We start from the raw sequence: 23,882 nt of genomic DNA, 5'->3' as shown, positions 1-23,882 counted from the left end.
TCTTGGTTGACTCTGTGATTTTCTACACAGAATATTATGTCATTTACAAATACATATTATTGTCCTTCTTTCTTTCTGATTTGGATGAGTTTTATTTTTTTGGCTATTTAATTGCTCTGGCTAAGACAGTATTTATTGAATAGAAGGGGTGAAAGCGTTCTTGTATCATGTGAGATCCTGCAAGAGAAGCATTCCGTTTTCTCAGACTGGTTATTTCTGATGTGGTCCTTTCATGGATGGTCTTTACATTGTTGCAGTAAATTTGTACCTCTATTTTTTTTGTTTAGGATTACTATGATGACTGGATGTTGAATTTTGTGGACTCCTTTTTCTCCATCTATTGAGATGATAGGGTTTTTATCCTTCATTCTGTTAAAGTGACAAATCACATTGATTTGCTTGAACATGTGGACCCATCCTTGCATCTCAGAGATAAATGGCAGTTGAATATCTACAATCCTTTTTATATCCTCTTGAATAGAGTTTTCTAGTACAAGGGATCATCAAGAACATGGAAAAATATGTATTTTTAGAAAATTGTACTTGAATTTGACACTTTAGCGGCGGGGACTGACAATTAGAATAACGTATTAAACTAAGGTCCTGGGTTGTTTGAGTGGATAACGGAAACTGAACGTTAGCATGTAGAGCAGGGTGCGGTGGCTCATGCCTGTAATCCTAGAACTTTAGGAAGCTGAGGTGGGTGAATCACCTGAGGTCAGGAGTTCAAGACCACCCTGGCCACCATGGTGAAACCCCATCTTTAAAAAAAAAAGAAAAATATAAAAAAAGAAAGTTAGCATGCAGAACTGTCTACTACACACAAGAGGTGAAGGACAATTTCATATTTCATGATGATAAAGTCAGGACCCAGGGTGGTAGATCACACCTGTAATGCTAGCACTGTGAGAGGCCGAGGCGGGTGGATCGCTTGAGGTCAGGAGTTTGAAAACAGCTTGGCCAAAATGGTGAAACACCGTCTCAACTAAAAATAGAAAACAATGAGGCAGGCATGATAATGTATGCCTGTAATCCAGATGCTCGGGAGGCTAAGGTAAGAGAATTGATTGAAATCGAGAGTTGGAGGTTGCAGTGAGCTGAGATGGAGCCACTGCACTAAAGCCTGAGTGACCGAGAAAGACTCTGTCTCAAAACAAGCAAACAAAAAAGTTTTTCTGTTAATAATTAGTAAGAATAAGCCGCGCCAGAGATAAGATGTCCTGGGAGCATTGTCCCTTCTTTTCTTTTTTTAGATGGAGGCTCACTCCCTTGCCCAAGCTGAGGTACAGTGGCGCCATCTCAATGCAGTGTAACCTTCGCCTCCTGGGTTCAAGCAATTTTCCTATCTCAGCCTTCCGAGTAGCTGGGACTATGGTTGCCTGCCGCCATTCCCATCTAACTTTTGTATTTTCAGTAGAGATGGGGTTTCACCTTGTTGATCAGGCTGGTCTTGAACGCCTAACCTCAGGTGATCCACCTGCCTCAGCCTCCCAAAGTGCTGAGATTACAGGTGTGAGCAGTCGCTCCTGGCTTATTGTCCCTTGTTGTGGAATGATAAAGTAACCTTCCTTAAAGTGTATCAGTCCGTAACCAATCAAGTTGCCACAACCTATGCACTGGTCTTGAATGGAAAATGTGGTGATTCTGATAAAACTCTGCTGTCTTTCCCTATGCCTGTGAAACTTTAACGTCTCTACTTTGGAATGCTGCTCTCATTCATTTGGAGTTGATATTTCTAGGTGGCTATCTACAAACTTTGTGTTCACATAAATTATACTTATATATTCTAAATTTTATTATATACTACTGACATCAGTTTCTGTTGGATTGTAGGAGCCTCACCAGAGGGTGCCTGTCACCATGTTGTGAAACTCACACTTGTCAAAAAGACATGGGTTAGGGTTTTTTCCTCTCCCTCGGATGAAGCTAATGAGCTGACACACATGGTTACCTCCATGACCAAGTGGAGCCAGGACGAACATGTGTGACTAAGGGTGTTGTCATGTCCTCTTACCTGAGGACTTATTAGTGTTTACCTTTAAAACGTGTACTTAATGCCTTGTATAGAAAAGGGACGTCCTTGCCTCTTGTCAACCTCTTAGCTATTTGCCTATTTCCCATCGTAATCTGGTCTAAGCCTTATTGATAAAGTGGTTGTTACTTCTTTCTCTATATTGTCGTGGAGATTTCTCATTTGGGGGAAGATGTTTTTGTTTTCAGTTATATTTTTTCAACCTTTAAAAAGTGAAGTAAAGAGTATTTCTTGGGCCAAGCACGGAGGCTCACGCCTATAATCCCAGTGAGCCCAGATCTTGCCGCTGCACTCCAGGCCGGACAACAGAGAAACATTCTGTCAAGCAGCAGGTGGTGACCTCACTCTTCCCTGGCCTGAGCACTCCATCCCGCCTCCCAGGCGGTGGCGTTTGTGAAGTCTCTGAAGCTGAGCTCGGGGTGGACTCTCTCTCCCGAGTGAATGGAGACTAGAAAGGGAAAGGATTTCTTTTCTGTTCTGCGGGCGTCAGCAGGAAAATGTACTTTCCGCCCAGACAGGGCTTTGCATTTCACATTCTGCGTGGCATCCCCTTTTCAGACAATTCCAGGGCTTTTGACTCACGTGTCAGCCTACCCGGCCGGTCTCGCCTCCAAAACGCGAGAAACAAGCGCTGGGAGCGAGGCTGAGAGAGACACAAGTGTCGGCGGGCCCCGCCCTCTTCCGGTGCTGAAGGGCGAGGTCTCTCCGCCTGGCGCCCCTCCCCTTCCTGTCCCTGGCCCCGCCCACCTCCCTGCGGTCCCCGCCCAGCCCTGGCTTCTGTCCTGCGCGCGCAGATTCTCCAAACCCGGAAGCGGATCGCGTGGAACGAGGGACCCTCCGGGACGCGTGAGTTTCGGTCTGTCTTGTATTAAGTCTCCGCTTCCCAGGTCCCCGGCGCTTCTGTACCTGGGACGTGGGATCCCCACAGACCTGGAGATTCTCACCTGTCTTCCTTGACCCAGAGCACATTGAGACGTTTCCATGAGAGTCCGGGGGTCGCTTCCTTTTTGGTTTAAAGTCGCCCTCGGGCTTGTCCCGTCCCCGGTTTTTCTGTTACAGGGCACTGTATACACTTCCTATCGCGTAGTTTTCCTGCTCAAAATCTTTCTCTGACCCCTCCTGCCCCGCGCTTATTAAAATCCTCACCCGACAGGTGGATCCCCACCCTGGGCACCTACCACCCTTGCCCTCGTCGCCCCCTGAGCGCAGCCCTTCGCCTCCAGTCTGGGGCAGGCCACGTCCTCTGCCTGGTCCTGGGATCCTGCAGACCCCACCCTTGTCCTAAGGCGCCGTCGCCCCCACACCTCCCTCGTGAGGGGCCCTGCTGCTCGCTCCCCAGGTCTCCCCTCCGCAGTCACTCCTTCCCCTGAGCCCGAGCTGGGGAGGTATCCTGGGCCTGTCCTGTGACGCGAGGTGTCCTTGCCTGCCCAGCTCCGGCCCCTGTAAAAATGTGCTTGTCCGGATGTAGGCGACTTACTTCAAACTCTCCTGTGATTGTGGGGGCCCACGGGATCAGGAGACAGCAGTAGAAAACCTGAGACAGAGAAAAGAGGAATAAGAAACACCCATAACAGATGGCAAAGTAGATGATGGGTGAGGGATTTGCCAAGAGACAGCAAAAGTGAAAAATGAAAGGAGGAGAAAAGCAACTGGAGAAATGTAGAGAAAAGCGAGATGTACAGAGAGACGAAGGACAGCAAGGCAGGGATGGGGCAGCAAAGAGGGAGGCTCAGGAGAGTGAGGGAGACGAGGAGGGGTTTGGAGCCGGGGCAGACAGAGCAGAGGGTGCTGGTGGCAAGGAGAACAGAGGGAAGCACAGCACGGAGGACAGCTGGGGATGTGGGGTGCCAGAGAGTGGGGACGGGGGTGTAACAGGGACGGTAGAGGAGGTTCAGAGATGGAAGCAGCAGCAGAAATACAGGGAGATTGAGGACCATTGGGGAGAAGGAGCAATAGGAGGTTAAATAAGTTGTGAGGCCGGAGCAGAAGAGGCGGAAGAGGAGGAATAGAGGGAGAAGAGGATAAACAGCAGGAGAGGAGAGGGGGACTAGTGAGGAGCAGAATCCCAGGGGAAAAGAAAAGAAAACGAGCTAGAGAGAGAAGGGGAGAATGAGAGAGATGTGCAGAATTAGGGAGGGAAGCAGAGTAATGAAGAAAGAGGGGCTGATCAGAGTGGCTCCCGCCTACCCCCGCACTTCAGGAGACTGAGGCAAGGGGATGCTTCAGTCCAGGAGTTCCAGACCAGCCTGGACAACATAGTGGGACCCCATCTCTGAAAAAAAAAAATAAGCTTGTGTGTTGGTTCGCAGCTGTAATCCCAGCTACTCCGGAGTCCCAGGTAGGAGAATTAGTTGAGCTCAGGAGGTCCAGACTGCATTGAGGCAAGATCATCATGCCTCAACAGAGTGAGATCCAGTCTCTGAGAAGGAAAACAGGGTGGGAGACTTTGGGTACAGATGAGTGGGTGAGTTGATTGGATCTGATTACTTGTGACATGTTGACTCCTGTGTTTATCATCTACTTAAATAAGTTTTAAGTTATTAAAAGTTATTATTTTCTTTTCTTTTCTTTTTTTGAGACGGAGTTTCGCTCTTGTTACCCAGGCTGGAGTGCAATGGCGGGATCTCGGCTCACCACAACCTCCGCCTCCTGGGTTCAGGCAATTCTCCTGCCTCAGCCTCCTGAGTAGCTGGGATTACAGGCACGTGCCACCATGCCCAGCTAATTTTTTGTATTTTTAGTAGAGATAGGGTTTCACCATGTTGACCAGGTTGGTCTTGATCTCTTGACCTCGTGATCCACCCGCCTCAGCCTCCCAAAGTGCTGGGATTACAGGCTTGAGCCACCGCGCCCGGCAAAAGTTATTATTTTCTTTTTAGGAGACTGATGTATATTTTTTTTTTTTGTGAGACGGAGTTTCGCTCTTGTTACCCAGGCTGGAGTGCAATGGCGCCATCTCGGCTCACCGCGACCTCCGCCTCCTGGGTTCAAGCAATTCTCCTGCCTCAGCCTCCTGAGTAGCTGGGATTACAGGCACACGCCACCATGCCCAGCTAATTTTTTGTATTTTTAGTAGAGACGGGCTTTCACCATGCTGACCAGGATGGTCTCGATCTCTTGACCTTGTGATCCACCTGTCTCGGCCTCCCAAAGTGCTGGGATTACCGGCTTGAGCCACCGCACCCAGCCCTTTTTTTTTTTTTTTTTTTTTTGAAATGGAGTTTTGTTCTTGTTACCCAGGCTGGAGTGCAGTGGCACAATCTCGGCTCACTGCAACCTCGCCTCCTGGGTTCAGGCAATTCTCCTGCTTCAGCCTCCTCAGTAGCTGGGATTACAGGTACGCACAACCATGCCCAGCTAATTTTTTGTATTTTTAGTAGAGATGGGGTTTCACCTTGTTGACCAGGATGGTCTCGATCTCTTGACCTCGTGATCCACCCGCCTTGGCCTCCCAAACTGCTGGGATTACAGGCTTGAACCACCGCACCCGGTCGGAGACTGATAATTTTAAGATTCCTATCTATGGGACATGTACCTTTTATAAATCTTGACATCAGAGGTTAGCTTCCACTTGGAATCCCTATGCAGCCAGAGGCAGTGACTTATTCAGTTGTGAGTCACTCTTCCCTTTCCCAGAGTAGGGTAGGAAGTGGGGCAGTGAAGTGGGAAAAGAATCACTTTCTGTTATTACATCATACTTTTAATTAAATTAATTAATTAATGATTATTTTGAGACAGTCTGCTTCTAACTCCCAGGCTGGGTGCAGGGGTGTCATCTCCTCTAACTGCTGTGTCGACCTCCTAGACTCAATCCATCCTCTTACCTCAGCCTCCCGAGTAGCTGGGACCACGGGGCGAGCCACCAAGCCCAGCTCGTTTTTGTATTTTTTAAAATTATTATTATTTTTAGAAACGAGGTTGGACTGTGTTTCCCAGGCTGGTCTCAAACTCCTAGGGTTAAAGGATCCTCCTGTGTTTTTCTTTGTTTGTTTGTTGAGATGGAGTTTTGCTCTTGTTGCCCAGGCTGGAGTGCAGTGGCTGGATCTCAGCTCACTGCAACCTCAACTTTCTGGGTTCAAGCAATTCTTCTGCCTCAGCCTCCCAAGAGGCTGTGATTACAGGGGCCCGCCACCACAACGGGTTAATTTTGTAGTTTTAGTAGAGATAGTGTTTCTCCATGTTGGTCAGGCTGGTCTCAAAATCCGAACCTCAGATAATACACTCAGCTTGGCATCCCAAAGTGCTGGGATTATCGGCGTGAGCCATCGCACCCGCTGGCCGCCGTATCGTCTCATTTTTTCCTCCTCAAATACTGCAATTACCAGGATGAGCCACCGTGCCTGGCCGACGTGGTACTTTTGCGTGTGTGTGTGTTTGAGGCGGAGTTTCGCTCTTGTTGCCCAGACTGGAGTGCAATGGTGCGATCTCGGCTGATCACAACCTCCACCTCCTAGGTTCAAGCGATTCTCTTCCCTCAGCCTCCTGAGTCACTGGGATTATAAACAAGCTACCACACCTAGCTATTTTTTTAGCAGAAAGCTGAGGCAGGAGAATTGCTTGAACCCAGGAGGCAGAGGTCGCAATGAGCCGAGATTGCACCATTGCACTGCAGCCTGGGCAACAAGAGCAAAACTCACGTCAAAAAAAGAATGGGGCAGGAGAGGAGAGGGGCATAAAATAAGCAGAAACTCAGTGGGAAATGCAGAAGGAAACAGATGGAGAGAGTGCAGGGCTGAGGGCCCACTGGGTCTTGGGTGAGACTGATGCTGTGCTGAGGCGAAGGATCCCAGAAATAAAGAGACAGGACACAGAAATACAAGAAAAACTCAGCCGGCTTAGGGTTCCACGCCACCTATAAGCGGAGGCAGGCGAGGCCCCGAATATCCAGAAGCATGAGTATTTATTGTGTGTAGGTTAGGGGGCAGGGCAGTGAGTGAAATCATCTTTAAGGATAGTGATCGGGTCGTGAGCAAGAAAACGAGTGGTCCACCCCTATTAGGGCACCTAGGCCTGGAGGTGGACAGTGCACAGCAAGGGGTCCGTTCCCATGAAGGCAAGGGCCGTGTGCAGTAAGGGGACCACCCCCATTAGGTCACCGAGGCTTCATGGTGGGCCATGCGCAGTGAAGACGGTACTGTGTGCGATACTTCTATCTATGGGAAAACTACTTCTAAGAAGATTTATAGGAGGATGCTTTAAGTCACATAGCAGCGACAGAGCTGTCAGGGTTACTGCCACCTTCTGGCAGCTTCCAATGGGTTCTATGGGAAGGTGCTTTTCAAGCAGAACAGTAGGAAGAGCTGATAAAGTTCACAGTCACAAAGGTGGATTGCCGGTCTGAGGGCAGCCTTCCACAAGAACTGGAGCAAGGTCCTACAACTCCTTTATCAGGAGGAGTGGCTCTCACCCCAAGCCTGCCATACAGCGGGTATCTTTACGATACTGAACGCGGCCTCCTGGGCCATGGATTCTTGTCCTGGTATGACTGTTTTTCCCTTAAATTATGCTTTTCACTGCATCTGCTCTAGGCATTCCTCCAATTATAAGCTGCTTATTCCTTAATTCATGCTCTGTACTATGTCCACTCTAGGCATTCCTCCGATTGTGAACTAAAATATAATTATAGGTATATATGTAGGGAAATATTCTTTAAGCACTCATACTATTAACTATTACATGATTATATATAGAGGACTATATAAAGGGATTTCTTTTTTTTTTTTTGAGACGGAGTTTTGCTCTTGTTACCCAGGCTGGAGTGCAATGGCGCGATCTCGGCTCACCGCAACCTCCGCCTCCTGGGTTCAGGCAATTCTCCTGCCTCAGCCTCCTGAGTAGCTGGGATTACAGGCACGTGCCACCATGCCCAGCTAATTTTTTGTATTTTTTTAGTAGAGACGGGGTTTCACCATGTTGACCAGGATGGTCTCGATCTCTCGACCTTGTGATCCACCCGCCTCGGCCTCCCAAAGTGCTGGGATTACAAGCTTGAGCCACCGCGCCCGGCCTTAAAGGGATTTCTTAAGCCATAATTCTGTAAATTAATATATGATTATGTAAAGGATTATATAAAAGGAAATAGCTGAGTAGTAACACTACAAAGTGAGATATTCTTCAAGCCCTAACTGTGCCAGGGTTCTGATTAGCTCTCATTCCTCGGTGCCTATATGGGGTATTACCCACAGAGAGAAGGTGAGAAAGAGCTGGGTGCAGAATGAGGGAGGGAAAGAGTAATTAAAATGAGGGGACCTTGCCGGGTGCGGTGGCTCAAGCCTGTAATCCCAGCACTGGAGTCCAGTGAAAGTTTTACTCCAGTAAAAGTAAAACTCCATCTGAAAAAAAAAAAAAGAAAAAAAAGAAAAAAAAAGTAGAGTACTTTTGTTCTCATTTTCTAATGAGTTTTCTTTTATCTACTTCCTCTTATTTCTTTAGTTGATTTTTATGGTGTTTTTTTTTTTTTTTTTTTTTGAGACGGAGTTTCGCTCTTGATACCCAGGCTGGAGTGCAATGGCACGATCTCGGCTCACCGCAACCTCCGCCTCCTGGGTTCAGGCAATTCTCCTGCCTCAGCCTCCTGAGTAGCTGGGATTACAGGCACGCGCTACCATGCCCAGCTAATTTTTTGTATTTTTAGTAGAGACGGTGTTTCACCATGTTGACCAGGTTGGTCTTGATCTCTCGACCTTGTGATCCACCCGCCTCGGCCTCCCAAAGTGCTGGGATTACAGGCTTGAGGCACCGCGCCCAGCCGATTTTTATGTTTTAAATTTTTTTTTTTTTTTTTTTGAGACAGAGTTTTGCTCTTGCCCAAACTGGAGTGCAATGGTGAACTCTTGGCTCACCACAACGTCCACCCCAGGGGTTCAAGCGATTCTCCTGCCTCAGCTCTTGAGTACCTGGAGTTACAGGCATGTACCACCATGCCCGGCTGGTTTTGTATTTTCAGTAGAGACCGGGTTTCTCAATCTTGGTCAGGCTGGTTTCAAACTCCTGACCTCAGCTGATCTGTCTGCCTCAGCCTCCCAAAGTGTTGGGATTACTGGCGTGAGCCACTGCGCCTGGCCTTTAACTTTTATTTTTATTTTTTTGAGACACTATTACTGTTTCCCAGGTGGGACCACAGGCACGCCCCACCTGGCCTGGCTGATACTTGTTTATTTATTTATAAATAAATAATAAAAAAAAATATATATATCTTTTTTTTTTTGAGACTGTCACCCAGACTGGAGTGCAGTTGCACAGTCTTGCCTCGCTGCAACCTTCGCCTCTCGTGTTCAAGCGATTCTCCCTCCTCAGCCTTCTGAGTAGCTGGGACTACAGGCACGCCCCACCACATGCAGCTACTTTTTGAATTTTTTGTAGATACGGGGTTTCTCCATGGTGGTGAGGCTGGTCTCGAACTCCTGACCTCAAGCGACCTGCATACCTTAGCATCCCAGTGTACTGGGATTACAGGCATGAGCCACCTCACCCAGCCAGGTATTTGTATTTTTAGTAGAGACGTGGTTTCTCCATGTTGGTCAGGCTGGTCTCAATCTCTTGACCTCAAGTGATCTGCCTGCCTGGGCCTTCCAAAATGTTGGGATTACAGGTGTCAGCCCCTGTGCTGTGTCCTCGCTTTGAGTTTCTGATGAACCTTTCCAAAGACAGCAGTCAGATACACGTCTGTGTCAGGGAGCAGAGGGGTGGCTTTGAATAGAAGGGGATTCTGCTTTCCTAAGCAGATCCCAGCTTGGCTTTTCCCTTTTGCTTAGTGATTTTGGGGCCCCAAGTTTTATTTTCCTTTCACGCAGCCCAAATTTCATCCCACCTCTAGTCCACGCTGTCTGTTCTTGAGATTAGTGCTGTGGCTTTGCCATCCACTGTCTGGATCCTGGTGAGAAGAAGGCGCGAAGGGCAGATCAGAGCCAGAACGTGTGGCTGTGCTGGGCTCACCCCTCTGAGTGGAGCTCAGCCCTGGCTTCACATTCCAGTGCAGAGGCATTTTGCAAATGGAACATTCTTCTGCTTTACCAGAGATTCTTATTCTGATGGGATGGAACCCACCCTCAGTAATACTGGCAGTGTCCCAGGTGATAGTAATCTGTGAGCAGCACTGAGGGTCAGGGCTCTGTGTCCCCCAGTTCTGAGGACTGAGCTGAGCCTGTGATCCACACAGAGGGGAGGGGCTGTGCTGTGGATGGGGTTTGGTAAGGGCAGGGTCTATGCCCTGAAGAGGAGCTCAATTCAGCCCAGCTCCCCACTGCTGCCTGGTGTGTGGGGCTTCTCCAGGAGGGGAGTGAGATCTGAAGACCAGGGTGAAACACACAGTTGCAGGTGTTCCTGCGGGACTGTCTTCTCTCTGCATATTCTCTGGTGCAGTGGGCAGCAGACGCCTGTCTTTCTACAGGGTGAGGTGCCCCCCCTTTGTGTGTGTTATCACAGGAAAGGAGTCAGGAGTCAGTTTTTTCTAACGTTAAGTCTTCAATTTTTTCACGTACAGGGTTGATTTCTAAAGGCTCAGGTTAAGTGAGGAAGCAGCTCAGAAGAGGCAAGAAAAGGAGCCAGGCATGGCTCTTCCTCAGGTAAAGTGACACTCCTCGGTGGATTCATCTGTCTCTTTCCTTTCTGAAATGCCAGGTATTGTAGTAGCCAGTCTGTTCTGAGTCTGAAGTGTCCTGTCTGACACGTTGGCTTGCACTAACCCATGCCTTCCCTCGGTTCCTGTCATCTGCTCTGAGATTCCATCTCCTGTGACCCAGTGACATGAACCTGAGAAGAGGCTCCACTGGGCATGGTCATGGGAAGGGCTGACACCAGACCTGGATGGACACGGGGTGGGGCACCGTGATGTCAGTGCTGCTGGGCAGCCTGGATGGTTCAGGGGCCACATCTGGATGTAGGAACTTTGTGGACGAGATCAGAGAAACTACGTATGAAACACATAGGTTACTGTGCACAGATGTCTGGTAAATTCTGGAAAAGGAGACCAGTAAGGGGAGATATTTTGTAACTGATTTGGTAATGCAGTGGAAGCCATACTAGTAGATCAACATGTCTCTGAATCTAAATTTTTTTTTTTTTCTACGAGATAGGACGTTGGTCCTCGTGTCGTGGCTGATGCATATAATACCAGCACTTTGCGAGGCTGAGGCAGCTGGATCACTTGAGGTCAGGAGTTTGAGATCACTCTGGCCAACATGGAGAAACCCTATCTCTGCTAAAAATACAACAGTTAGCTGGTGTGGTGGCACATGTCTGTAATCTCAGCTACTCAGGAGGCTGACAAAGGAGAACCACTTGAACCCAGGAGGTGGAGGTTACTGGAAACCAAGATTATGTCACTGCGCTCCAGCCTGGGCGACAGAGTGAGACTATGTCTCAAAAACAGAGAGAAGGTGTCTCTATGTGGCTATACGGTGCAGGTGTGGAGTACAATGGCACAATCCAGAGTTTACAGCAGCTTCAATGTCTTGGGCTCCAGTGGTCCATACTTTAGCCTCCCAAAATGATAGAATGACAGGCATATTTTACCACATGCAGCTAATTGTATGTATATGTGTCTGTGTTTATTTCAGATGGAGTCTCACTCTGTCACCCAGCCTGGAGTGCAGTGCTGTGATCTCAGCCCACTTCAACCTTTGCCTCCTGGTTAGAAGCGATCCTTTTGCCTCAGCCTCCTAAGTAGCTGGTACTACGGGGCATTAGGGTGTATGCCTGTAATCCCAGCTACTTGGTAGGCTGAGGCAGGAGAACTGTAACCAAAGATTCAGAATTGCATTGAGCTGAGAACGCACCACTGCACTCCAGCCTGGTGGCAGAGCAAGACTCTGTCTCAAAAAAAATGTGTGTGTGTGTCTGTGTGTCTGCCTGTCTGTCTGTCTGTCTTCTGGGCACTATGGCAGGAACCTAGAATCCCAGCTACTTGGGAGGCTGAGGCAAGAGAATTGCTTGAACCTGAATGTCAGGGATTGCAGTAAGCCCATATTTCACCACCACACTCCAGCTACAGCCATAGAGTGAAAATCAGTCTCAAAAGTAAAAAAAAGATAAGACGTTAGCTGGGCATCGTGGCACGTGCCTGTAATCCCAGCTACTCAGGAGGCTGAGGCAGGAGAATTGCCTGAACCCAGGAGGCGGAGGTTGCAGTGAGCCAAGATCGCGCCATTGCACTCCAGCCTGGGTAACTAGAGCAAAACTCTGTCTCAAAAAAAAAAAAAGATAAGGATGATAAAGGGTTGCATGCACACCTGTGTGAATATTCAGTGACCTTTTTCGATGCTGCATGTTCTCAACCTTGAACTTCTCTCACTTCTCTCCACAAGATAAATCTCTGTCAATGTCGATTTGAAGATGTGTCTGTTATTTAGGTGGTTATATTCAAAGCTGAATCCCGACTTCTGGATTCAGATGCTTGTGATGACATTTGATTTGTTGCAAGTTTCCTAGCGTGCGTGTGAGGCTGTTCTCTTTAAGGACAGATCTTTCCTTGTGGAACGGTGTGTTTAGTTTATTGCTGAGGACATGGGAAGCACTTAGAACAGTGTTTAGCACATGGGAAGTGATCAAAGATGTTAGTTATTGCTATTACTGTAATTAGGACAGTTTGATAATGATCAATGACTCATGTCATTTGTGGTTTGTTATACAGATTATTTCATCACTCCTCCATTAAACCTCATACCCATAGTTATTACTGATTTGCTATATTTTTTGGGAATGTGTTGTGCTCTTGTTGCCCAGGCTGGAGTATAATGGTATGATTTCTGCTCACTGCAAACTCCATCACTAAGGTTCAAGCGATAATCCTGCCTCAGCCTCGCAGGTAGCTGGCATACACATGGCGGCAACCATGCAGGGCTCATTTTTTATTTATTTTTATTTTTTATTTTTATTTTTTTTTGAGACAGAGTTTCACGCTTGTTATCCAGGCTGGAGTGCAATGGCGCGATCTCGGCTCACCGCAACCTCCGCCTCCTGGGTTCAGGCAATTCTCCTGCCTCAGCCTCCTGAGTAGCTGGGACTACAGGCACGCGCCACCATGCCCAGCTAATTTTTGTATTTTTAGTAGAGACGGGGTTTCAGCATGTTGACCAGGATGGTCTCGATCTCTTGACCTCGTGATCCACCCGCCTCGGCCTCCCAAAGTGCTGAGATTACAGGCTTGAGCCACCACGCCCGGCACCATTTTTTATTTTTAGGAGAAACACGGTTTCACCATGTTTTCCAGGCTGGTCTTGAACTCCTGACTGACCTCAGGTGATCCACCAGCCTTGGCCTCCCAAATGCTGGGATTACATGCCTGTGCCACAGTGCCTGTCTGAATTTCAGTTTCTGATCTTTCACTGTGGACATTGTCATCTCTGAAAACATCACTCATGCTCTGTCTCATCTAGATACTGAATGTGACTTGGTGTGTCAATGAAAGTGTCTAACCAGCTGGGCGTGGTGGCTCATTCCTGTAATCCCAGCACTTTGGGAGGCAGAGACAGGTGAATCGCCTGAGGTCAGGAGTTCAAGACCAGGCAGACCAATATGGTGAAACCCCATCTCTACCCAAAGAAAAGTTTCTAATCTTTCTATAGCAGGAATGCTGCATTAATTTGTGTGTGTGTGTGTGTGTGTGTGTGTGTGTGTGTTGTCGTTTCCACAAATATAAGAAATTCGTACTGAGAGGGTATCATGACTGCTTCAAAACGTGGAATAAACACAACCAGGAAGAAATAATGTGATGAAAAATCGCTTTCTCCATTTCTCAGAACATTCCCTACATTACATCCATCCTTTCAGCTCTCTGCTCTTCTCATTCTCTGTAAAGATAAGAACACCTCCCATAACCATGTGGTTAAAATGTGGTTTTATTTCAGGGTCCATTGACATTCAGTGATGTGGCTATAGAATTCTCTGAGGAGGAGTGGAGATGCCTGGACCCTGCTCAGAGGACTTTATACAGGGACGTGATGCTGGAGAACTACAGGAACCTGGTCTCCCTGGGTGAGGACAACTTCCCTCCAGAAGCGGGGACGTGCCCTTGTATATTTAGATGTTGTGCATCCTTCGTGATACCTGAGTGGGGGTTCCAGAACTAAAGTAGGCGCAAACCTTATGGCAGGCTGGGTGCATTGACTCACGCCTGTGATGCCAGCACTTTGTGAGGCTGAGGCTTGTGGATGACTTCAGGTCAGGAGTTTGAGACCAGCCCGTCTCTACTAAAAATATGAAAATTAGCTGAAAGTGATGGCGCATGCCTGAAATCCCAGCTACTAGAAAGGCTGCGGAAGGAGAATCGCTTTAACCTGGGAGGCCAAGAATGCAGTGAGCTGAGATCGTACCACTGCACTCCAGCCCATGGGAGAGAGCAAGACTCTGTCTCAGAAAACAAAAACAAAACCTTCTGGCGGACATGAAAGATATCTAGTTCAGGCCACGCTTGGTGGCTCACACCTTAATCCCAGCACTTTGGGAGGCCGAGGTGGATAGATCATGACCATCCTGGCTCACATGGTTAAACCCTGTCGCTTAATATTTAGAAATGATATTAAAAAAAAAAAAAAAAGCAAAGCAAAAAACAGAGAACCAGTTCCCTGTTTGCTACTCCTGTGGTTTTGATTCAATAGTTTTTGGAAGACAGCTTAATGTTCATGTATTATAATGCTCCCTAAGCATTTAGAAGGAGGCAGTCAGTGGAGGAATTTGTGAAATACTTTCCTCGATCCATCTGTAATGTGTCCTTTCCTCCTGAAATGTAGGGCTGGGACTCTAGAAAAACTCTAGCATATCCCTTCCCTCCTCCCTCCCTCCCTCCCTCCCTCCCTTCCTTCCTTCCTTCCTTCCTTCCTTCTTTTTTTTTATTTTGAGACAGAGTTTTTCTCTCGTTGCCTAGGCTGGAGTGCAATCGTGTGATCTCGGCTCACTGTTTCCTCCATCTCCCAAGTTCAAACGATTCTCCTGCCTCAGCCTCCCAAGTAGCCTGAATTACAGGCCTGTGTTACCATGCCCGGCTAATTTTGTGTTATTAGCAGAGCCCGAATTCTTCATATTGGTCAGCTGGTCTCGAACTCCTGACCTCAGGTGATCCACGTGCCTCGGCCTCCCAAAATGCTGCAGTTACAGGCATCAGCCACCCCTCCTGCCGTCCCTTTCTTTTTATAAGCAGGAGACTCTTTCTGACCTGTTATCTCAATGCTGGAGCCAGTGAAAGAGCTGTGGACTGTGGAAAGTGAAGTGAAAATAGTAAAAAATATTCCAGATGAGTGGGAATGTATTACAGGTGTAATGACAGGTAAGAGCTGAGATGGGCAGAGTAAACACTGCACCTTTAAATAGTGTGTGGGGAAACAGTCTACAAGTGGGAGAATTCTGTAGCAAAAGAAAAGTTTAAATCCTAAGATCTCTGAATGGGCATCTCTCTTTGCCCTGACTTATCCCTCTACTTGTTAATGCAGCATTGTATTTCTTATGTTTTTATTGTGCAATTTGTTTTTTTGTTTTTTTTTTGAGACGGTGTTTCGCTCTTGTTACCCAGGCTGGAGTGCAATGGCGCGATCTCGGCTCACCGCAACCTCCGCCTCCTGGGTTCAGGCAATTCTCCTGCCTCAGCCTCCTGAGTAGCTGGGATTACAGGCACGCGCCACCATGCCCAGCTAATTTCTTGTATTTTTAGTAGAGACGGGGTTTCACCATGTTGATCAGGATGGTCTCGATCTCTCGACCTCGTGATCCACCCGCCTTGGCCTCCCAAAGTGCTGGGATTACAAGCTTGAGCCACCGCGCCCGGCCTGTGCAATTTGTTTTATACAATGTTTTTCTTTTCTGATCTCAGTTTACAGATTTTCCCAGTATATTCATGTTTTATATTTTATGCTTAATGAACTAGATAACTAAGGGCCATGCATATATATAGAATTCCTGTATTGCCTGCCTGTGTTAAATAACTGTAGTTGTGACAGCATAATTGCATCCTCCAACCCATGATAAAACCCGTTAGTCAACTCTTTTTTTTTTCATTTATGTGTTGTCCTTACCCTGGTAAAGTTTTTTTGTTTCTTTGTTTTTTGAGACAGAGTCTCACCGTGTTGCTCCAGCTGGACTGCAATGTCCCAATCTCAGCTCACTGCAACCTTTGCCTCCCAGGTTCAAATGATTCTCCTGCCTCAGCCACCCGAGTAGCTGGGATGACAGGTGCTGATTATGACACCCAGCTAATTTTTTTGTATTTTTAGTATAGACGGGGTTTTGCCATGTTGGCCAGGCTGGTCTTGAACTCGTGAGCTGGTGAACTGCCTGCCTTGGCCTCCTGAAGTGGTGGGATTACAGTCCTGAGGCACCACACTCGGACTTTAGTCAATTCTTTTTTTTTTTTTTTTTTTGAGACGGAGTTTCGCTCTTGTTACCCAGGCTGGAGTGCAATGGCACGATCTCGGCTCACTGCAACATCTGCCTCCTGGGTTCAGGCAATTCTCCTGCCTCAGCCTCCTGAGTAGCTGGGATTACAGGCACGCGCCACCATGCCCAGCTAATTTTTTGTATTTTTAGTAGAGACGGGGTTTCACCATGTTGACCAGGATGGTCTCGATCTCTTGACCTCGTGATCCACCCGCCTCGGCCTCCCAAAGTGCTGGGATTACAGGCTTGAGCCACCGTGCCCGGCTAATTCTTATTTTTTTATAATGCTCTGTATTTTCTTGACCTCATTCATCAGAAGGTAGTGATCTTAACACGTATTTCAGTTCTTCTATTGTGCGCTGGAAGTAGAAGCTGTGGCATCTCTCTTAAGTGAGTCTAGAGCTCTGTAGGCTTTCTAAATGCACTTTATTTGCTTTCTCGTTTTATCACTGATTAGAATATTTTATTAATTTTTATGGTTTTCCCTACAGCTTTTCGGAATGTGGTATGTAGTGTAACTGACACATTCCACTCATTAGTGTCACAAAGTGCTACTGCTTGTAGTGGCTCATGTTTGTAATCCAGAACTTTTTTTTTTTTTTTTTTGAGACGGAGTTTCGCTCTTGTTACCCAGGCTGGAGTGCAATGGCGCGATCTCAGCTCACCGCAACCTCCGCCTCCTGGGTTCAAGCAATTCTCCTGCCTCAACCTCCTGAGTAGCTGGGATTACAGGCACGTGCCACCATGCCCAGCTAATTTTTTGTATTTTTAGTAGAGACGGGGTTTCACCATGTTCACCAGGATGGTGTCTCGATCTCTTGACCTCGTGATCCACCCGCCTCGGCTTCCCAAAGTGCTGGGATTACAGGCTTGAGCCGCCGCGCCCGGCCGTAATCCAGAACTTTGAGAGGCCCAGGCGGGTGGATTACTTAAGGTCAGGGGTTCGAGACCCGCATGGCTAACATGGTGAAATCCCATCTCTATTAACAATATAAAAGTTAGCCAGGCATGGTGGTGTGTGCCTGTAATCCCAGGTACTCAGGAGGCTGTGGCAGGAAGATCATTTCAACCTTGGAGGTGGAGATTGCAGTGAGCCAAGATCACATAATTGCACTCCAGCGTGGGTGACACAGTGAGACTGCCTCTTGAAAAAATAAAAATACAAAATGTTTTTAAGAAAATTTTACAAAGTGCCTGTTCTGCATGGATATAGGTATCTTTATGATATTTATTTAGAAAAATACTATATTAATATTTCCTTTTTTTTTTTTCTTTTTTTTCTTAAATGGAGTCTTACTTTGTCGCCCAGGCTGGAGTGCCGTACTGTGACCTCCGCTGACTGCAACTCTGCTTTGTGGGTGCAGGTGATTCTTGTGCCTGTGGTTTCAGCCTTTCTAGTAGCTGGGACTCCAGGTGCAGTCTACCACGCCTGGCTATTTTTTATAATCTTTTCTTATCTTCTCAGTGCTATGATTGTTTGACTATGCAGAATTTCCATTGAATTTGGTTATCCTTACATTAGCTTGTTGTGAATTTACCAATACACTATATTGTACAGTCTGTTAACATTTATTTGCATACAGTAAATGTACTATAAATATGAAGATATGTTTTTATCTTCATTGTTGAAACAGTGATATGTTTTTTGCAAACTGTTTTACACTTGAGGACCACAGTGGAAGAATACTCCTTACTTTAGGCTCACACATGTTGCTGCCCTGTTAGTGTTTTGTCATGATATTGGAAATAGGATTCCATGGAAATGATTTGAAGTGCATATAATCATCCTTTATTTATTAAAGAATCTTACTCCTGGCTGGGCGCAGTGGCTCAAGCCTGTAATCCCAGCACTTTGGGAGGCCGAGGCGGGTGGATCACAAGGTCAAGAGATCGAGACCAACCTGGTCAACATGGTGAAACCCCGTCTCTAGTAAAAATACAAAAAATTAGCTGCGCATGGTGGCGCGTGCCTGTAATCCCAGCTACTCAGGAGGCTGAGGCAGGAGAATTGCCTGAACCCAGGAGTCGTAGGTTGCGGTGAGCCGTGATCATGCCATTGCACTCCAGCCTGGGTAACAAGAGCGAAACTCCATCTCAAAAAAAAAAAAAAAATCTTACTCCTTTTGTGGTCCTGAACTTTGAAGATTAAGTTTGGAATGTTTAAGTATTGTTTTTTGTGTCGTATTTACATATTGCTGTATTTTTTACCATCTGTACTGAATTAGAAACCTATTCGTGTTTACAGTTTATAAGTTTCTCTTCCAAATGCATGACGAAGGAGTTCTCGTCAACAGGGCCAGGCAATACAGAAGTGTTCCACATAGGGTCATTGGAAAGACATGAAAGTCGTCACATTGGAGATTTTTCCTCCAGGAAATTGGGAAAGATATTCATGACTTTGAGTTTCTTTTTTTCTTTTTTTTTTTTTTTGGTGTTTTTTTTTTTTTTTTTTTTTTTTTTGCGACGGAGTTTCGCTCTTGTGACCCAGGCTGGAGTGCAATGGCGCGATCTCGGCTCACCGCAACCTCCGCCTCCTGGGCGCAGGCAATTCTCCTGCCTCAGCCTCCTAAGTAGCTGGGATTACAGGCACGCACCACCACGCCCACCTAGTTTTTTGTATTTTTAGTAGAGATGGGGTTTCACCATGTTGACCAGGATGGTCTGGACCTCTTGACCTCGTGATCCACCCACCTCAGCCTCCCTCCCAAAGTGCTGGGATTACAGGCTTGAGCCACCGCGCCCGGCTTTTTTTTTTTTTTTTTTTTTTTTTTTTTTTTTTTTTTGAGACGGAGTTTCACTCTTGTTACCCAGGCTGGAGTGCAATGGCACGATCTCGGCTCACCGCAACCTCCGCCTCCTGGGCTCAGGCAATTCTCCTGCCTCAGCCTCCCGAGTAGCTGGGATTACAGGCAGGCGCCACTATGCCCAGCTAATTTTTTGTATTTTTAGTAGAGACGGGGTTTCACCATGTTGACCAGGATGGTCTCGATCTCTCGACCTCGTGATCCACCCGCCTCAGCCTCCCAAAGTGCTGGGATTACAGGCTTGAGCCACCGCGCCCGGCTTTTTTTTTTTTTTTAATGTAAAGATGGGGTTTCACCATGATGGCCAGGCTGGTGTTGAACTCCTGACCTTAGGTGATCCACCCACCTCGGCCTCCCAAAGTGCTAGGATTACAGGCGTGAGCCACTGCACCCAGCAGACTTTGAGTTTCAGTGGCCAGAAGATGAAAGAAATGGCCATGAAGCACCCATGACAAAAATCAAAAAGTTCACTGGTAGTACAGACAGATCTGATCAAAAGCATACTGGAAACAAGCCTATTAAAGATGAGCTTAGATTAAGCTTTCATTTGCGTCTGCCTGAACTGCATGTATTTCAGACTGAATGCAAAAATTGGGAATCAAGTGGAGAAATCTGTAAACGATAATTCCTTTGTTTCAACATCCCCAAAAATTTTTTGTAGGTCCAAATCCCGTATTTCTTTTTTTTTTTTTTTTGAGACGGAGTTTCGCTCTTGTTACCCAGGCTGGAGTGCAATGGCGCGATCTCGGCTCACCGCAACCTCCACCTCCTGGGTTCAGGCAATTCTCCTGCCTCAGCCTCCTGAGTAGCTGGGATTACAGGCATGTGCCACCATGCCCAGCTAATTTTTTGTATTTTTAGTAGAGACGGGGTTTCACTATGTTGACCAGGATGGTTTCGATCTCTCGACCTCGTGATCCACCCGCCTCGGCCTCCCAAAGTGCTGGGATTAAAGGCTTGAGCCACCGCGCCCGGCCCAAATCCCGTATTTCTAATAACCGTGATAATTTCCTCCATTCTTCATTACTCACACCACAACAGGAAGTAAACATGAGAGAACAACCTTTCCGATGTCAGGAGAGTGGCAGAGCCCTTAATTGTAGCTCACTCCTACGGAAACATCAGATCATCCATTTAGGAGAGAAACAATATGAATGTGATATATGTGGCAACGTCTTTAATCAGAAGTAGATTGTAGATGTCACACTAGTGGGAAACCTTCCAAGTATGAGTGTGGCAAGGTTTTTAATCAACCATGGAAACTTGCATGTCATCATAGTCTTCATTCTGGAAAGAAACCTTATGAGTTGAATGAAGGTGGCAAGCATTTCAATCAAAAAGGAAACCTTGCATGTCATCAAAGACTTCATACTGGAGAGAAACCCTGCAAATGTAATGAATGTGGCAAGGGTTTTAATCCAAAATCACACCTTGTACGTTATTGTAGACTTCATACTGGAGAAAAAGCTTACAAATGTGAAGAATGTGACAATGTTTTCAGTCGCAGTTCAAACCTTGAAAGACATTGGAGAATTCATACTGCACAGAAACCCCGTACAAATGTGAGGTTTGTGACAAGGCTTTTGGGTATGATTTACACCTGGCACAACATCGCGAAATTGGCACTTCGACCATTTTTAAGTTTTTTGTATTTTTATTTTGTTGACATGGAGCCTTGCTGTGTTGCCCAGGGTGGAATGCAGTGGCGTGCTCTCAGCTCAATGCAACCTTCGCCTCTGCTTCAAGCGACTCTCCTGCCTCAGGCTCCTGAGTCGCTGGGATTACAGGTGCCCGCCACCATACCAGGCTAAAGGTTTTGTATTTTTACTGGAAACAGGGTGTCACCATGTTGGCCAGGCTGACCTTGAACTCCTGACCTCCGAAAGTGGTAGGATTACAGACTTGAGTCACTGGCCCTGCCTCCCTCTACTTTTTTATTGATCAGCTTTTTTTTTTTTTTTTTTCCCTGAGGAGGGCAGTTTTAGGTGGAGTTTTACTCTTGTTACTAAGGCTGGAGTACAACGGTGCAATCTCAGCTCATGACCACCTCCTTCCGGGTTCAAGCAGTTCTCTTGCCTTAGCCTTGCATGAGGCTGGGATTACACACATGCTCCACCATGCCCGGCTAATTTTCTGTATTTTTAGTAGACAGGGGGTTTCTCCCATTTTGGCCAGGCAGATCTCAAATTCCCCACCTCAGGTGATCCACCTGCCATGGCCTCCCAAATTGCTGGGATTACAGGCATGAGCCACTGCGCCCAGCCCAGCTGTCCTGTGGTTTTATCCATTATTGAGAGAGAGAGAGGGAGACAAACAGGGTTTGACCATCTTGGCCAGGCTGGCCTTGAACTCCTGATGTAATGATTCACCTGCCTTGGCCTCCCAAAGTGCTGTAATTACAGGTGTGAACCATAGTGCCCGATGATGGGCTAATATATTTTTTTAGAGGCAGTGTCTGGCTGTGTTGTTAAAGTTGGTCTTGATCTCCTGGGCTCAAGAGATCCTCCTCAGCCTCCTGAGTTGCTGGGATTATAAGCCCGTATACCTAATTATTCGTTGCTATTTTTTTTCTTTTTTTTTTTTTTGAGACGGAGTTTTGCCCTTGTTACCCAGGCTGGAGTGCAATGGCGCGATCTCGGCTCACCGCAACCTCCGCCTCCTGGGCTCAGGCAATTCTCCTGCCTCAGCCTCCTGAGTAGCTGAGATTACAGGCACGTGCCACCACGCCCAGCTAATTTTTTGCACTTTTAGTAGAGACGGGGTTTCACCATGTTGACCAGGATGATCTCGATCTCTCGACCTCGTGATCCACCCACCTCGGCCTCCCAAAGTGCTGGGATTACAGGCTTGAGCCCCAGCGCGCGGCTCGTTGCTATTTTTTTTTTTTTTTTTTTTTTTTTTTTTTTTTTTTTGAGACGGAGTTTCGCTCTTGTTACCCAGGCTGGAGTGCAATGGCACGATCTCGGCTCACCGCAACCTCCGCCTCCTGGGTTCAGGCAATTCTCCTGCCTCAGCCTCCTGAGTAGCTGGGATTACAGGCATGTGCCACCATACCCAGCTAATTTTTTGTATTATTAGTAGAGACGGGGTTTCACCATGTTGACCAGGTTGGTCTCGATCTCTCGACCTTGTGATCCACCCGCCTCGGCCTCCCAAAGTGCTGGGATTACAGGCTTGAGCCACCGCGCCCGGCCTCGTTGCTATTTTTTAAACTGTAGCGTGTGTGTGTCCTTAGGGCTAGTAGGAGTCTTCTGTGGACAAAATGTAGTTCGTTCCTGTTGATTCAGCCAGTCTTTGCCTTCTGAGTGCTGTTGAATATTTACAGTTGATGTATGACTGATGGAGAAGACCTTACTGTTTAATTTTTGTAGGGCTTTTTTTGTTGTTGTTCTTCATTTCTCATTGACTACTTTTTGTGTTTAATTGCTGTTTCGTGTAGATACTCTTTACTTTCTTTTCATTGACTTTTTCTTTTATGACCGAGTCTCAGTCTGTCGCCCAGGCTACAGTGCAGTGGTGCAATCTTGGCTGACTGCATCGTCCGCCTCCCGGATGAAACCATTTTTTTCCCCAGCTTCCTGAATAGCTGGGACTACAGGCGCCTACCACCATGCCAAACTGATTTTTGTGTTTTTAATAGGGATGGGGTTTCACCGTGTTGTCCAGGCTGGACTGTAACTCCTGATCTCAAGTGACTTACCTTCCTCGGCTTTCCAGAGTGCTGGCGTTACACTTGCGAGCTGCCGTGCCCAGCCATTGTTAGTACTTTAAGTAGTTTTCAACATTGAGTTTTCACTAAACATCTAAGTGGTTTCACTTAGTGATTACAATGTGAATATGACAACCATGTTAGTGTGGATTCCCTTCTGTATGAAGAACTGAAGTGTGTTGAGTAGATATTTCGGGTGGAATTCATTATTGGAGGTATGTTAAACTTCTCAAAGTTTTAGCATAGTAAACTTTAAATGTGCATAACTTGGCCAGGTGTAGTGGCTCAAGCCTGTAATCCCAGCAATTTTGGAGGCCGAGGCGGGTCCATGACCTCGGGTCAGGTGTTCAAGACCAGGCAGGCCAACATGACAAAACATCATCTCTAATAAAAATAGAAAAATTAGCTGGGCGTGGTGGTGCATACCTGTAATCTCACCTACTGAGGCTGAGATCAGAGAATTGTTTCATCCCAGGAGGTGGAGGTTGCAGTGAGCCTAGATTGCAGCATTGTGCTCCAGTCTGGACTAAAGGGAGAGACTTTGTCTCAAAAAAATAAAAATATCAGAAATTGTTATTGTTGCTGTTTTTATTCTTTTGAATCCCACCTCCACCACCAAGAAATTTTTGTTAAAGTCACAAAGTGAGTGCTTTGTGTGAATATAGGTAATTTTATGACCTTATCAGAAAAATAGTGTGTTAACATTTCTTGCTTGCTTGCTTGCTTGTTTGCTTGCTTTCTCACTTTGTTGCTTAGACTGAAGGTCAGTGATGCCATCTCGGCTCACTGCATCCTCTGCCTCTTGGGTTCAAGTAATTCTTGTGCATCAGCCTCCTGAGATCTTCTTAGTGCAATGATTGTTTGACAATACAGAATTTCCACTGGTTTTTGTTATGCTGACATGAGCTTATTGTGGATTATTTACCAATGTAGTGTATTGTATGGTCCTTTAGCATTTATTCTTGTACAGTAA

At 46.7% G+C, this 23,882-nt stretch overlaps 1 protein-coding gene across 5 annotated transcripts in view; it reads left to right on the top strand.

Moving 5' to 3' along the window:
• The window catches only part of LOC120360113 (uncharacterized), a 35,121-nt gene that overhangs the window by 4,066 nt on the left and 7,173 nt on the right, over positions 1 to 23,882 (top strand). For 2 of the 5 annotated variants that reach the window (XR_012513637.1, XM_039466622.2), the window contains exons 1-3: positions 2,776 to 2,878; positions 10,515 to 10,596; positions 13,879 to 14,005. The exons of 1 other annotated variant lie outside the window; for it this stretch is intronic. Coding sequence is in view for 2 of the 4 variants with exons in the window: in XM_039466622.2 (XP_039322556.1) it covers positions 10,582 to 10,596; positions 13,879 to 14,005 (142 nt within the window). In the remaining 2 variants the exon portion in view is untranslated. Of the gene's footprint in view, positions 1 to 2,775; positions 2,879 to 10,514; positions 10,597 to 13,878; positions 14,006 to 15,177; positions 15,294 to 23,882 lie in introns of those variants that run through there. 2 more of the 5 variants (XM_074385566.1, XM_074385565.1) reach the window with 2 other exon arrangements.

The sequence above is a fragment of the Saimiri boliviensis genome, chromosome 14 (assembly GCF_048565385.1).
Source record: "Saimiri boliviensis isolate mSaiBol1 chromosome 14, mSaiBol1.pri, whole genome shotgun sequence".
NCBI lineage: Eukaryota > Metazoa > Chordata > Mammalia > Primates > Cebidae > Saimiri > Saimiri boliviensis.
Note: the sequence above shows the minus strand (reverse complement) of the source record. Positions and strands in the feature narration are given on the sequence as shown.